Here is a 12,302-nt window from a genome sequence, read left to right on the forward strand (position 1 = left end):
GGCTGATTACTTCTGGGTTAAATAAGATTTCTGAATTTGAAAACCAGGCAGGACCTGATGGCTCACGCCTGTAATCCCAGCACTTTGGGAAACCAAGGCAGGTGGACAGATTGCTTGAGCTCAGGAGTTTGAGACCACCCTGGGGCCACATGGCAAAACTCTATCTCTACAAAAAAACTAGCTGGGCATGGTGGTGAACACCTGTAGTCCCAGCTACTTGGGAAGCTTAAGTGGGAGAAATCTCTTGAGTCTGGCAAGTGGAGGTTGCAGCTAGCCAAGAGCACGCCACTGTACCCCAGCCTTGGCGATAGTGTGACCATGTCTCAAAAAACAAACAAAACCTCACAACTAGCCGAGATGAAAGGTTGAACACATTTCTGTATTTCTGTATCTACCTTAATATGTTTGTTTCCTGTATCATTTCCAGAATGCCAAAAAAAAAAAAAAGAAAATCAACTCTCTAGCCTTTACTTTAGGTCTTTCACATTAGTCCAGGATTGTCCCCTTGTAAGTTAATTGCTACACTGTCCCTGAATACCACTAACTTTATGCAGTCACCAAGTCCTCTGCTACAAGGCCTTTTAAAGGCTGAAATCTTAAAAGTATTTCCAGGATGCATCTTTAAATTCCCCACCATAACTCAGACTAGGATTTCAAATATGAATTACAGCAAGCTTTCCACATTTCTTCTACAAATAAAAATAAGACTCACATGTTATAAATTGCTTTCAGGCCTTAAACACCTATCTAATCATCCCTATCACCTTTGAGACTATGGATTTACATCTTCCCAGTCTTCTCACTGTCCCACAAAGATACAGCTCTCAGCTCGCCAGCACAGATTTATTTTCTCATCATTCTTTATGTCTTACCTTGTGCTCACCATCTCCATAAAATCTCCAAGGACTATTCTAAATGTGTACGGCACAGACTATGCATGAAATAATTCAGTATGTAATTACACTGTTACACATCAGAAAACTATGACCAGAAGCATTTGTCTGTCCATGTCTGGCATAAATGCTGCAGTTCTCAATCTGGGCAAAGAAACTAAGAGTCAATTAGTGAAGTGTTATTCTAGTTCAGGCAGTCCTAGAAAACCAAGTAAACAATCTAGCACCATGACTGGTTAATGCTGCTGCACTGATATTTAGGGCTCCTGCACTTTTTAATCATTAAAGTTTCTGCATCAGTCATGAAATCAAGCACAGTCAAAAAATCATGATCTGTGGTTTTCTTTTTAATTATCTTTAGTCTTGCGATCACACATTTTAAAATTTGTGTATATCTCCGCTACTTTAATCCTTTTAAGTTGGCAAAAGCACCATTCCCAATCACAAATACACAGTTCTACAGTTTTATGTTTCTGAATGGCTGTTTAAAGACAATCCTAAATTATAACTTAGTTTGACTTAGATTGTAAAGAATTCAAGAGTGAAGTTTAACTTGCTACTATTTTAAAAGCATGTGACCTTATAGATTTGTAAGATGTGAGAAGTGTTGAATAATCTTTAATATTATACATAAACCATACTAAAATGCTTTTCAGTAAGTAAAAGGAACCATTTTAAATACAGGGAATTATAATTAGATTGGCATCATTAAGGCCAAAACTTTAGACATTGCTACCTTATTTATCTTCAACCCTTGCCTTTAAGAGGCAAATGAACACAAAACACAGGTGAATCTTGCTTAGTTCTGAGACAGTGAAGGAATTTCCCCAGTATTTAAATATATTCACATAACCAGCTATATAAATCTAAATATAAAACCAATCTCCAGTAAGTTTTAAGATGGCACTCACCATCTTTGCGAAAAGTTGAACATTACTAACAAAGTCTAATCATATCTTTAGAAGGGGTAAACAGTGATAGCATTTACTGAATTGGAATTACTATTAAAATTCAAAAACTGAACATATTCATTTAACCACAAGCCAGTCTTAGTTTTAAATCAGGACTGCCCAACAAAATATTCTGTCAGTCATTCATGATCTGAATTCTGGTGTATGAGATCTATTAAAGTATGGTACACATAAAAAAGTCATGAGACATTTGTTTTGTAATAAATAAGGCAGTGGCCAATTATTACTCATTAGTAGCTTTTTTGAGATAAGCTATCAAGTCTGCCCTTTCTTCCTTCTTCTTAATGCCGACAAAGATCATTTTTGTTCCAGGGATGTACTTCTTGGGATTCTCCAAATACTCCATCAGTGTATCCTCTCCCCAGGTGATGCCTAAACAAGAAAGAATGCATCGGTTAAGTATTTCACACTCCTCATAGTGTGTCACAGGTGACATTCGTGCGTTTTGTACTGTTTTATTTTATTTAACAAGTGGCTCTTACCTTTGTTCTTATTGGCGGCTGTGTAAGAGTATCCAGGGGCCTGACCTGTCTTCCGCCCGAAGAGACCATGGAGATTTGGCCCAGTCTTGTGCTTGCCTCCCTTTTCAACGGTGTGGCACTGGGAACACTTCATAATAAAAATCTTCTTGCCTTTCTCAACATCACCCATATTTAATTCTAAAAACGAAAGCCCCAACTTAGTAATTTTTCCTCAGGTAACAAATACAGTGTAAATGAATGACCACTCTAGCCACTTAATTACCAATCCATTGGTAATTTATGTCATTAAATACCAGAATTAATCTTGTATTGCTTTAATACTCTTTATACCAAATACTCTTTAATACCAAAAACATTTTTTAGGAGCACCTCCTCAAAAACCTATTTTCGTGTGTACACGTGAAGGAACGTTAAAGCCCAAGCAAGCAAAGAGGGAACCTAATTCAAACTCCAGTTTCAGAAGAGAAAATCATGGTCATTAAGTCACAGATCTGAAGCTGAAGGGCGATCACATTAAGCCAAAATCACCACAATTTCAATTTTTAAGAAGGCCTAGTCATTTAATCTTACTACCATGTAAAGCTACCTCTCCCTGAGGATATTGCAAAGCACACAAATGTTTAAAAAGCGGTACTGGCTGTTTCTACCTGCCCAGGTCACAGGAGTAGCCTGACACTCGAACTTGTAAATGGGAACGCAGGAGCAGGCTGCACGGTCCCCCCAGGACATCCCCACTCTCCTACCTGTGATCCCCCGGGGCGAACATGAGGTCACCCATCCAGGTCGGTTTCAAGGTGACTGATGAAACTGTTTCTAGGATGTCAGAACGACTGACGGAAGAAACGTGCCCACGTGAAGAAATGGCCCCTTATTAGAAGAGCAACAGCTTTTGCCCTCTGAAGGAGAACGTGAAGTGCTAAGCTTCGGCTTTCCGGGTGGGAAGTCTTGCCTATCATTTCCATAGCCCCTCAGCAACCACTACGAAAGGGGCCGCGTCTTCCTCGGATCTGTATCTAAGCCGCCTCTAGTCCCTGACTGAGACCATACCTGTCCCTAGTTAGGGCGGCCGCACCTCAAGCGGTTACTCGCCCGGTTCGGTCTGACCACAGTCCAGGGTCCTCACTCCCGGCCCTCCCACCCAGCGCGGGCTCCACTCGGAGGCTCCCCGCGTGGGTCTCGGCCGCTCGCGAGTGCGCGCCGCCCACAGCTCTGCCTCTAACCAGGTGCGGCTTCCGCGACCCGCTCTCACCTCTTTTTAGTCGCTGGCGCAACGAAGATTCCCGCTCCAAAGCAGGACGTCCCCACTCTCTAAGTCCAAGGACACGCCGGTCCGCGCTTAAGTACCGGTGTAAGTGCAACCAAACTCGCTCCGCGCTCCCGCGCCCTGACGTGCGGCCGAGCTGGCGGCTACGCAGTAACGTCGCCGCACCTCATTGGCTCCAGTCCCAATGCCTGCGCAAAGGACCTGCGCGCGCATGCAGGCGAGCAGGTTAGGGTGTGCGGCGTGCGTGCCCTTCCTCTCGAGGCCTTTCTTGCCCGGCCGTTACGACAGGCCTTTGGTCGTACGACAACGAGGTGGTGTCGGGAGGGGTGATGTCACCCGCGGGCCTCTGTGCGCTTGCGTGTGCTGGAGGAACGGGGAGGGTGGGGCGGAGTCGCCTTGTTGGCGCGTTGCCCTGCTAAAGTATCAGTTCTTGGGCGTGGTGATGTAATGATCTTTGAGCAGGGCGTTCTGCCCGTCCAGGAAAAGACGCCCTAGTTTTGGCGCACCTAGAGGTCTCCTAGCTACCATCTTGTCAGCTGGCGACCTTTACCCAGACTCTGTCCTGCTCCCATGGCTGGCGCCAGCAGCATCCTAGAGGGACAGCCTGGAACCAGGAGTTACACGAGTTGGGCACCAGCTCGTGACCTTGTTCTAGTTCCACCTCTACTCCGTTACTTTCAGTCATCTTCCAGCTCTCCGCTTGATGGACGCCCCAAGACTGAGGAACGTGCTGCATTTGCGGCAGAACAGGATTATCCCTCTGACCCCTTACTTGTCAGCGTCTTTTCTGCTAACGCCCTCCTCCCCCTCGCGTTCGTGTGCCGAAAGAACACAGAATGTGTGCTGGCAACATCTAGGAAGAAACATTTTTAGATGATTAGAGAATTATTGGAAATCTAGAGGATTTGCATCCCTTCTTACCTAGGTAAAGGTCATGTTCAAGTAAACTTAATGCAGTTAAGATCATATTGGAAATAAAGGCGTTAATACCCAGCTTTTAGTTATCATAGCCATCCTTTAAAACTAGATCCCCTTCCTGACATGCCTTGTTCTGTCACTGGTTTTCTTGACTCCTTTACCCCTCAAATTCTGGTCCCAAGTTCTGATTAATTTTTCCAACTTTCTTGGTTTTTTTTTTTTTTTTTTTTCTCTCTCCTTGTATTCTGTCTGGCACTGCCGTATTAAGTCAAGTGTTTATTGGCCGGGTGAGGTGGTTCACGCCTGTAATCCCAGCACTTTGGGAGGCCGAGGCGGGTGTATCACTGAGGTCAGGGGTTCGAGACCCGCCTGACCAACATGACGAAACCCCGTGTCTACTAAAAATACAAAAATTAGCCGTGCGTGGTGGCGCGCGCCTATAATCCCAGCTGCTCATGAGGCTGAGACAGGAGAATCGCTTGAACCTGGGAGGCAGAGGCTGCAGTGAGCCGAAATCGTGCCACTGCACTCCAGCCTGGGCGACAGAGTGAGACTCTCTCAAAAAAAAAAGAAAAAAAAAAAAAGTGTTTATCGAATGCATGTTATGTGCCAGGTATTTTTCTAGGTACCTGGAGTATTATAAATCAGTGAGGACTCTTTCTGGTGGAGCTTACATTCTAGGATCCTTTTTCCCATCCTGCAACTTAAGTGATAGATACAAGGAGGTTGACATAGATTATCTTAGATCACTTCCTAACCACTGGCCGTATTATTTCTGCTCCGATCCTCCATCTCCCTATATGACGAGTATTTTTTTGTTTCTGAACTGTCCTGACTTCCAGTTCCCCTCTAATTTCACACACTACAGCCACAGTCTTCCTATAAAACAGAGCAGAAATCACCACACTTATTCAAGACCTTTTGTGCTTTTTGGAGGGGACAAAGATAGTCAGCATTTGGATGTAACTTCTTAAGTAGGCTTATTTGGCAAACTATTGAAATTTTTAAAAGACCAAGCTTAGCAACACCTTGAAAATTCAGCACATCCTTATGAAGCCAGGTCCTGATATTGCCACTCATACCCTTCTAAGGACAATGTAGTCCTTAAATAGGTAACTGTTCTATCATCAGAAGTAACTACTCTCTGTTCATACTGATGAGGTTTCATGTGCAGGTTTCATACTGCAGATCATACAGATGTACGAATAAGTCAGCCAAATGAATGGATTGAAGCCATTTTAAATTTATTCTCATGACAGGAAGAATAGAAAACAGGAAGCGTTTTTTGTTTGTTTGTTTGTTTGTTTGTTTGTTTTGAGATGGAGTCTCGTTCTGTCCTTGCCCAGGCTGGAGTGCAGTGGTTTGATCTCAGCTCACTGCAACCTCTGCTTCCCAGGTTCACGTGATTCTCCTGCCTCAGACTTCTGAGTAGCTGGGATTACAGGCGCACACCACCACGCCCGGCTAATTTTTTGTATTTTTAGTAGAGACGGGGTTTCACTATGTTGGCCAGACTGGTCTTGAACTCCTGACCTCGTGATCCACCTGCCTCAGCCTCCCAAAGAGCTGGGATTACAGGTGTGAACCACTGCGCCTGGCCAGTTTTTTTTTTTTTTTTAACTAAGGAAATTGTGGATAAAGAGTTGCTACTGAAAGTAATGGGAAGATGAAGAGACAGAAAGAACAACCACAAAAATGAACAGTTAGCATCTTCCTGTAGTAAAGCACATACCATAAATTTTGTGTTATATATGTATTCAAGAGATTCATGGTACTTACAATTTACTTGCGGTACCTAAGAGAATTAGTTGAAGAGAACAATAACATTCTGCAAGCCGCTTCGTTTCATATTCATTTCTGTTATATCTACTCCCCCACCTCCATCTTTTTAAAAATTATTTATTTTTTTATTTTTGAGACAGAGTCTTGCTCTGTCACCCAGGCTGGAGTGTGGTGGCATAATCTTGGCTCACGGCAACCTTCACCTCCTGGATTCAAGCAATTCTCCTGCCTCAGCCTCCTGAGTAGCTGGGATTACAGGCACGTGCAACCACGCCCAGCTAATTTTTTAAATCTTTAGTAGAGACAGGGTTTCACCATGTTGGCCAGGCTGGTCTCGAACTCCTGACCTTGTGATGTGTTCACCTCGGCCTCCCAAAGTGCTGGGATTACAGGTGTGAACCACCGTGCCTGGCCTCACATAACTTTTATTACAGTATATTGTTATAACTGTTCTACTTCATGATTATTGTTAGTCTCTTACTGTGCCTAATTTATAAATTAAATTATATCATAGTTATGTATGTACTATATAGACAAAAACCATAGTCCAGCCATACATCACTTAACAATAGGGATATGTTCTGACAAATGTGATGTTAGGTAATTTTGTCGTTGTGAACATTGTAGAGTGTACTTACACAAACCTAGATGGTATAGCCTTAATATGGTTTGGCTTTGTGTCTTCACACAAATCTCATCTTGAATTCTAATCCCCCACGTGTCAAGGTAAGGAGCTGGTAGGAGGTGATTGGATCATGGGCATGGTTTCCTCCATGCTGTTCTTGTGATAGTGAGGGAGTTCTCACTAGATCTGGTTGTTTGATAAATGTCTGGCATTTCCTCTGTGCTCTCTCTCCTGCCACCATGTAAGATGTGCCTACTTCCCCTTCTGCCATGATTATAAGTTTCCCGAGGCCTCTCCAGCCATGCAGAAGTATAAGTCGATTAAACCTCTTTTCTTTATAAATTACCCAGTCTGGGTATTTCTTTATAGCAGTGTGAAAACAGACTAACACAAGCCTACTACACACTTAGGCTATATGGTGTAGCCTACTGCTTCTAGGCTAGAAACCTGTACAGCATGATACTGTACAGAATACTGTAGGCAATTGCAATGCAATGGTATTTGTGTACCTAAACATAGAAGAGGTACAGGAAGAAAAAAAACAACAACATTGGCCAGGTGCGGTGGCTCATTCCTGTAATCCTAGCACTTTGGGAGGCCAACGCGGGTGGATCGCCTGAGGTCAGGAGTTCGAGACCAGCCTGGCCAAATAGTGAAACCCCATCTCTACCGAACATACAGAATTAGCTGGGCATGGTGGCAGGTGCCTGTAAACCCAGCTATTTGGGAGGCTGAGGCAGGAGAATCACTTGAACCCGGGAGGTAGAGGTTGCAGTGAGCCGAGATCGCACCATTGCACTCCAGCCTGGGCAACAGGAGCAAAACTCCATCTCAAAAAACAAAACAAAACAAAACAAAACAAAAACACCATTGTATTTGTGATCATCACTGATCAAAACATTGTTATGTTGTACATTACTATATATATATAGCGTTTGGTACTATTTGCAGTTTCAGTCATCCACTATGGGTAAGTGGGGACGACTGTATTTTTAAAAACTCTTCTGATTGAAAAAAATCTAGTAAAATCCCCCACCCTACCCAATCAAAATTGAGACACAAGTAAGAGAAATCTCCAGGTTAGAGGCAGGTGGTGAGGTAGGGCATAAGAACTGATAATAGTGTGATAAGCATAAGCTAACTCCATGGCCATCTTAAGGACTTGTGTTGAGCATCAGGCTGTAATAGCAGTGCAGCAAAATGGAAGTAAAGCTCATGTGAAATGGTAATGGGCAAGTTGGGGGGAAAGTTGGCAGAGATCCATGCATAATCCTGGTACACTTAAATCTAAAGAATAAAATACAGTCTTTCCACCAGCAAAGAGAAGAACCAGGTTAGTCTTGCCTGTCTTGGCCTTAGTATCAAGTGGCAGAAAAAAGTATTCCCTAAGAATTCATAACCACAGGTCTGCCTTCATGCAGGCTTAGGGTTTGATGGTACTCTACTCGCATAGTCTGAGAAAACTCTATCTGAAAAATGAACAATGACATTGTGGATGGGCAGTGTATCCCTGTGGTTGGCAGAAGCAAACACAGATCTTCTCTAGAGGAGTATCTCAGTCCAGGCCACTGAGGATTCCCATTATCTATCTATCTGTCTGTCTGTCTGTCTGTCTCTCTCTCTCTCTCTCTCTCTCTCTCTCTCTCTCTCTCTGTCTCTCTCTCTCTCCATCCATCTGTTATATCAATTCAGGGCTTACAGAGGTTTGGAACCTGGCAAACCACCCCCTACTTTAGGCCAGCATTTAGGCTGCACCCTGGTAGTGAGGGTGAACTGGCCAAAAACCACATCTTACAAGGTCTGCGGCCTGACATATTTTCTGGCTGGTCAAGGAAAGCCTCAACTTTTGAACTTGGAATAAGGAGTTCTGTTGCCTCCAGATACCTGGTAAAACCAAATGAAAATTCTTTCTGGCAGAAGATAATATCAGCTAGACTTCAAATTATTTCTACAAATAAAATTTTCAAATAAAGTATTCATCCAACAACGAAAAATAATTGCATACACAATATGAATGAGAATCAGCAGGGCCGGGCGCGGTGGCTCAAGCCTGTAATCCCAGCACTTTGGGAGGCCGAGGCGGGTGGATCACGAGGTCAGGAGATCGAGACCATCCTAGCTAACATGGTGAAACCCCGTCTCTACTAAAAATACAAAAAAAAAAGAAAAAACTAGCCGGGCGTGGTGGCGGGCGCCTATAGTCCCAGCTACTCGGAGGCTGAGGTGGGAGAATGGCGTAAACCCAGGAGGCGGAGCTTGCAGTGAGCCGAGATGGCGCCACTGCACTCCAGCCTGGGTGACACAGCGAGACTCCGTCTCAAAATAAAAAAAAAAAAAAAAAAAAAAAAGAGAATCAGCAGAAGCAAGAAAAAAGATCATAGGGATTCCTTGTTTTGGAATTATCAGGCAGTCTGTAATACAGTTACGTTTATGATGTTCTAGAGAAAAAAGCCAAAGTCGAAAATTTTTAAAGGGAACTAGAAATTATGATGTTTAAAAAGAAAAGATTTGCAAAAGAATTAATTAGAAATTCTGGAAATGAAAAATGAAATTAAGAGGATGCAATGATAACATATAGGTACCTTTTAAAGTTTTTATTAGTACAAAGTAGGTATATATATACACATATATATACTTAAGAGGTACATGAGATATTTTCATACAGGCATACAATGTGTAATAATCACATCAGGGTAAATGGTCTATCTATCACCTCAAGCATTTATCATTTCTTTCTGTTACAAGCAATCCAATTATACATTTAGTTTGTTTAATGTACAATAAATTACTGTTGAGAGTAGTCACCCTGTTGTGTTACCAAATACTAGACCTTATTCATTCTTCTTCAGTGGTGCCATTTCATGTGTCAGCCTCCCAAGTAGCTGGGACTACAGGCGCACACCACTATACCCAGCTAATTTTTATATTTCTAGTAGAGATGGGGTTTTACCATATTGGTCAGGCTGGTCTCGAACTCCTGACCTCAGGTGATTCACCCGCATCGGCTTCCCAAAGTGCTGGGATTACAGGCATGAGCCACTGCACCTGGCCCCATTCTTCTAACTTTATTTTTGTATCCAATAGCCATTCTTAATACCCTCTACCCCCAACCACTAATCTTCCTGGCCTTTGGTAACCATCATTCCACTCTCTATCTCCATGAGTTCAATTGCTTTGACTTTTTTAACCATCATTCCACTCTCTATCTCCATGAGTTCAATTGCTTTGACTTTTAGCCTCCACAAACAAGTGAGAACATGTGAAGTTTGCCTTTCTGTGTCTGGCTTATTTCACTTAACATAATGACTTCCAGTTCCATCCATGTTTTCGCAAATGACATGATCTAATTAATTTTTATAGCAGAACAGTACCCCATTTTGTACATGTACCACATTTTAAAAAATCCATTCATCTGTTGATGGACATCAACAGATTTCCAAATTTTGACTATTGTGAATAGTGCTGCAGTAAACATTTGAGTGCAGATATCTCTTTGATAATTGATGTCCTTTCTTTTGGGTATATACCTAAATATGGATCACATGGTGCTGAGGTCAGGAGTTCAAGACCAGCCTGACCAACATAGTGAAACCCCATCTGTACTAAAAATACAAAAATTAGCTGGGGGTGATGGCGGGTGCCTCTAATCCCAGCTACTCGGGAGGCTGAGGCAGGAGAATCCGTTGAACCCGGGAGGTGGTGGCTGGATCATATGGTAGCTCTATTTTTAGTTTTTTGAGGAACTTCCAAACCATCATTAAGTTCTATTAATTTACATTCTCACCAACACTGTATGAGCATTCCTTTTTCTCCACATCCTCGCCAGAATTTGTTATTGCCTGTCTTTGAGATAAAAGCCATTTTAACTAAGGTGAGATGATATCTCATTGTACTTTTGATTTGCATTTCTTTGATCAATGATGTTGAGTACCTTTTCATAGACCTGTTTGCCATTTTTAGGCCTTCTTTTGAGAAAAGTCTCTTCACATCTTTTTTGATTGGGATTAGATTTTTTTTTTCCTATAGAGTTGTTTGAGTTTCTTATATATTCTTGTTATTAATACCTTGTCAGAGGGATAGTTTGTACATATTTTCTCCCATTCTGTGGGTTGTCTCTCTACTTTGTTGATAGTTTCCTTTGCTGTGCAGAAGCTTTTTAACTTGATGTGATCCCATTTGTTCATTTTGCTTTGATTGCCTTTGCTTGTGGAGTATTACTCAAGGAATCCTTGCCCAGACCAATGTCCTGTAGTGTTTTCCTAATGTTTTCTTTTAGTAATTTAATAATTTGAGGTCTTAGATTTAAGTCTTTAATCCATTTTGATTTGATTTTTGTATATGGCCAGAAATAGAGGTCTAGTTTCATTCTTTTGCATATGGATATGCAATTTTTCCAGCACCATTTATTGAAGAAACTGTCCTCTACCCAATGTATGTCCTTGGCACTTTTGTTGAAAATGAGTTCACTATAGACATATACATTCATTTCTGGATTCTTTATTCTGTTCCATTGGATTATGTGCCTGTTTTTATGCCAGTACCTGCTGTTTTGGTTACTATAGCTCTGTAATATAATTTAAAGTCAGGTAATGTGATTCCTTCAGTTTGATTATTTTTGTTCAGGATGCCTTGACTGTTCTGAGTCTTTTATAGTTCCATATGCATTTTGGGATTATTTTTGTTATTCCTGTAAAAAGTGTCATTGATATTTTGATAGGGATTGCATTGAATCTGTAGATTGCTTTGGGTAGTATGAACATTTTAATGATATTGATTCTTCCAATCTAGGAACATGAAATAACTTTCTGTATTTTTGTCTTCCCTTCAGTTTCCTGCATCAACATTTTATAGTTTTCACTGCAGAGATCTTTTACATCTTTGGCTAAGATAATTACTAGGCATTTTATTTTATTTGTAGCTATTGTAAATGGGATTACTTTCTTGATGTCTTTTTCAGATTGTTTTGCTTTTGGTATATAGAAATGCTTCTGATTTTGTTTGTTGATTTTGTATCCCGCAACTTTTCTGAATTTGATTATCAGTTCTAATAGTTCTTTGGTGGAGTCTTTAGGTTTTTACAAATTTAAGATAGTATCATCTGCAAAAAAGGATAATTTGACTTCTTTCTTTCCAATGTGGATGCCCTTTATTTCTTTCTTTTGTCTGATTGCTCTAGTTAAGAATTCCAGTACCATACTGAATAACAGTGGTGAACGTAGGCATCCTTGTCATGTTCCAGATCTTAGAGGAGAGGCTTTCAGTTATATATGGCTTTTATTGTATTGAGATATGCTCCTTCTATATTCAGTTTTTTGCCATGAAGGATATTGAACTTTATCAAATGATTTTCAACATCAATTGAAAGGA

The 12,302-nt window shown here is 41.5% G+C and overlaps 1 protein-coding gene across 1 annotated transcript; it reads right to left on the reverse strand.

Annotated features, from left to right (window-relative positions):
- Positions 1–1,219: 1,219 nt before the first annotated feature.
- Positions 1,220–3,773, reverse strand: LOC100997529 (cytochrome c). The gene is made up of 3 exons (XM_003896182.3): positions 3,596–3,773; positions 2,347–2,523; positions 1,220–2,236 (listed from the first exon to the last, which is right to left on the reverse strand). Exons 2-3 carry the CDS (start codon positions 2,513–2,515, stop codon positions 2,088–2,090), a joined length of 318 nt encoding a protein of 105 aa, XP_003896231.1. The 5' UTR covers positions 2,516–2,523; positions 3,596–3,773; the 3' UTR covers positions 1,220–2,087.
- Between the last annotated feature and the right edge of the window lie 8,529 nt (positions 3,774–12,302).

Source organism: Papio anubis, chromosome 4 (assembly GCF_008728515.1).
Source record: "Papio anubis isolate 15944 chromosome 4, Panubis1.0, whole genome shotgun sequence".
NCBI classification, from domain to species: Eukaryota; Metazoa; Chordata; class Mammalia; order Primates; family Cercopithecidae; genus Papio; species Papio anubis.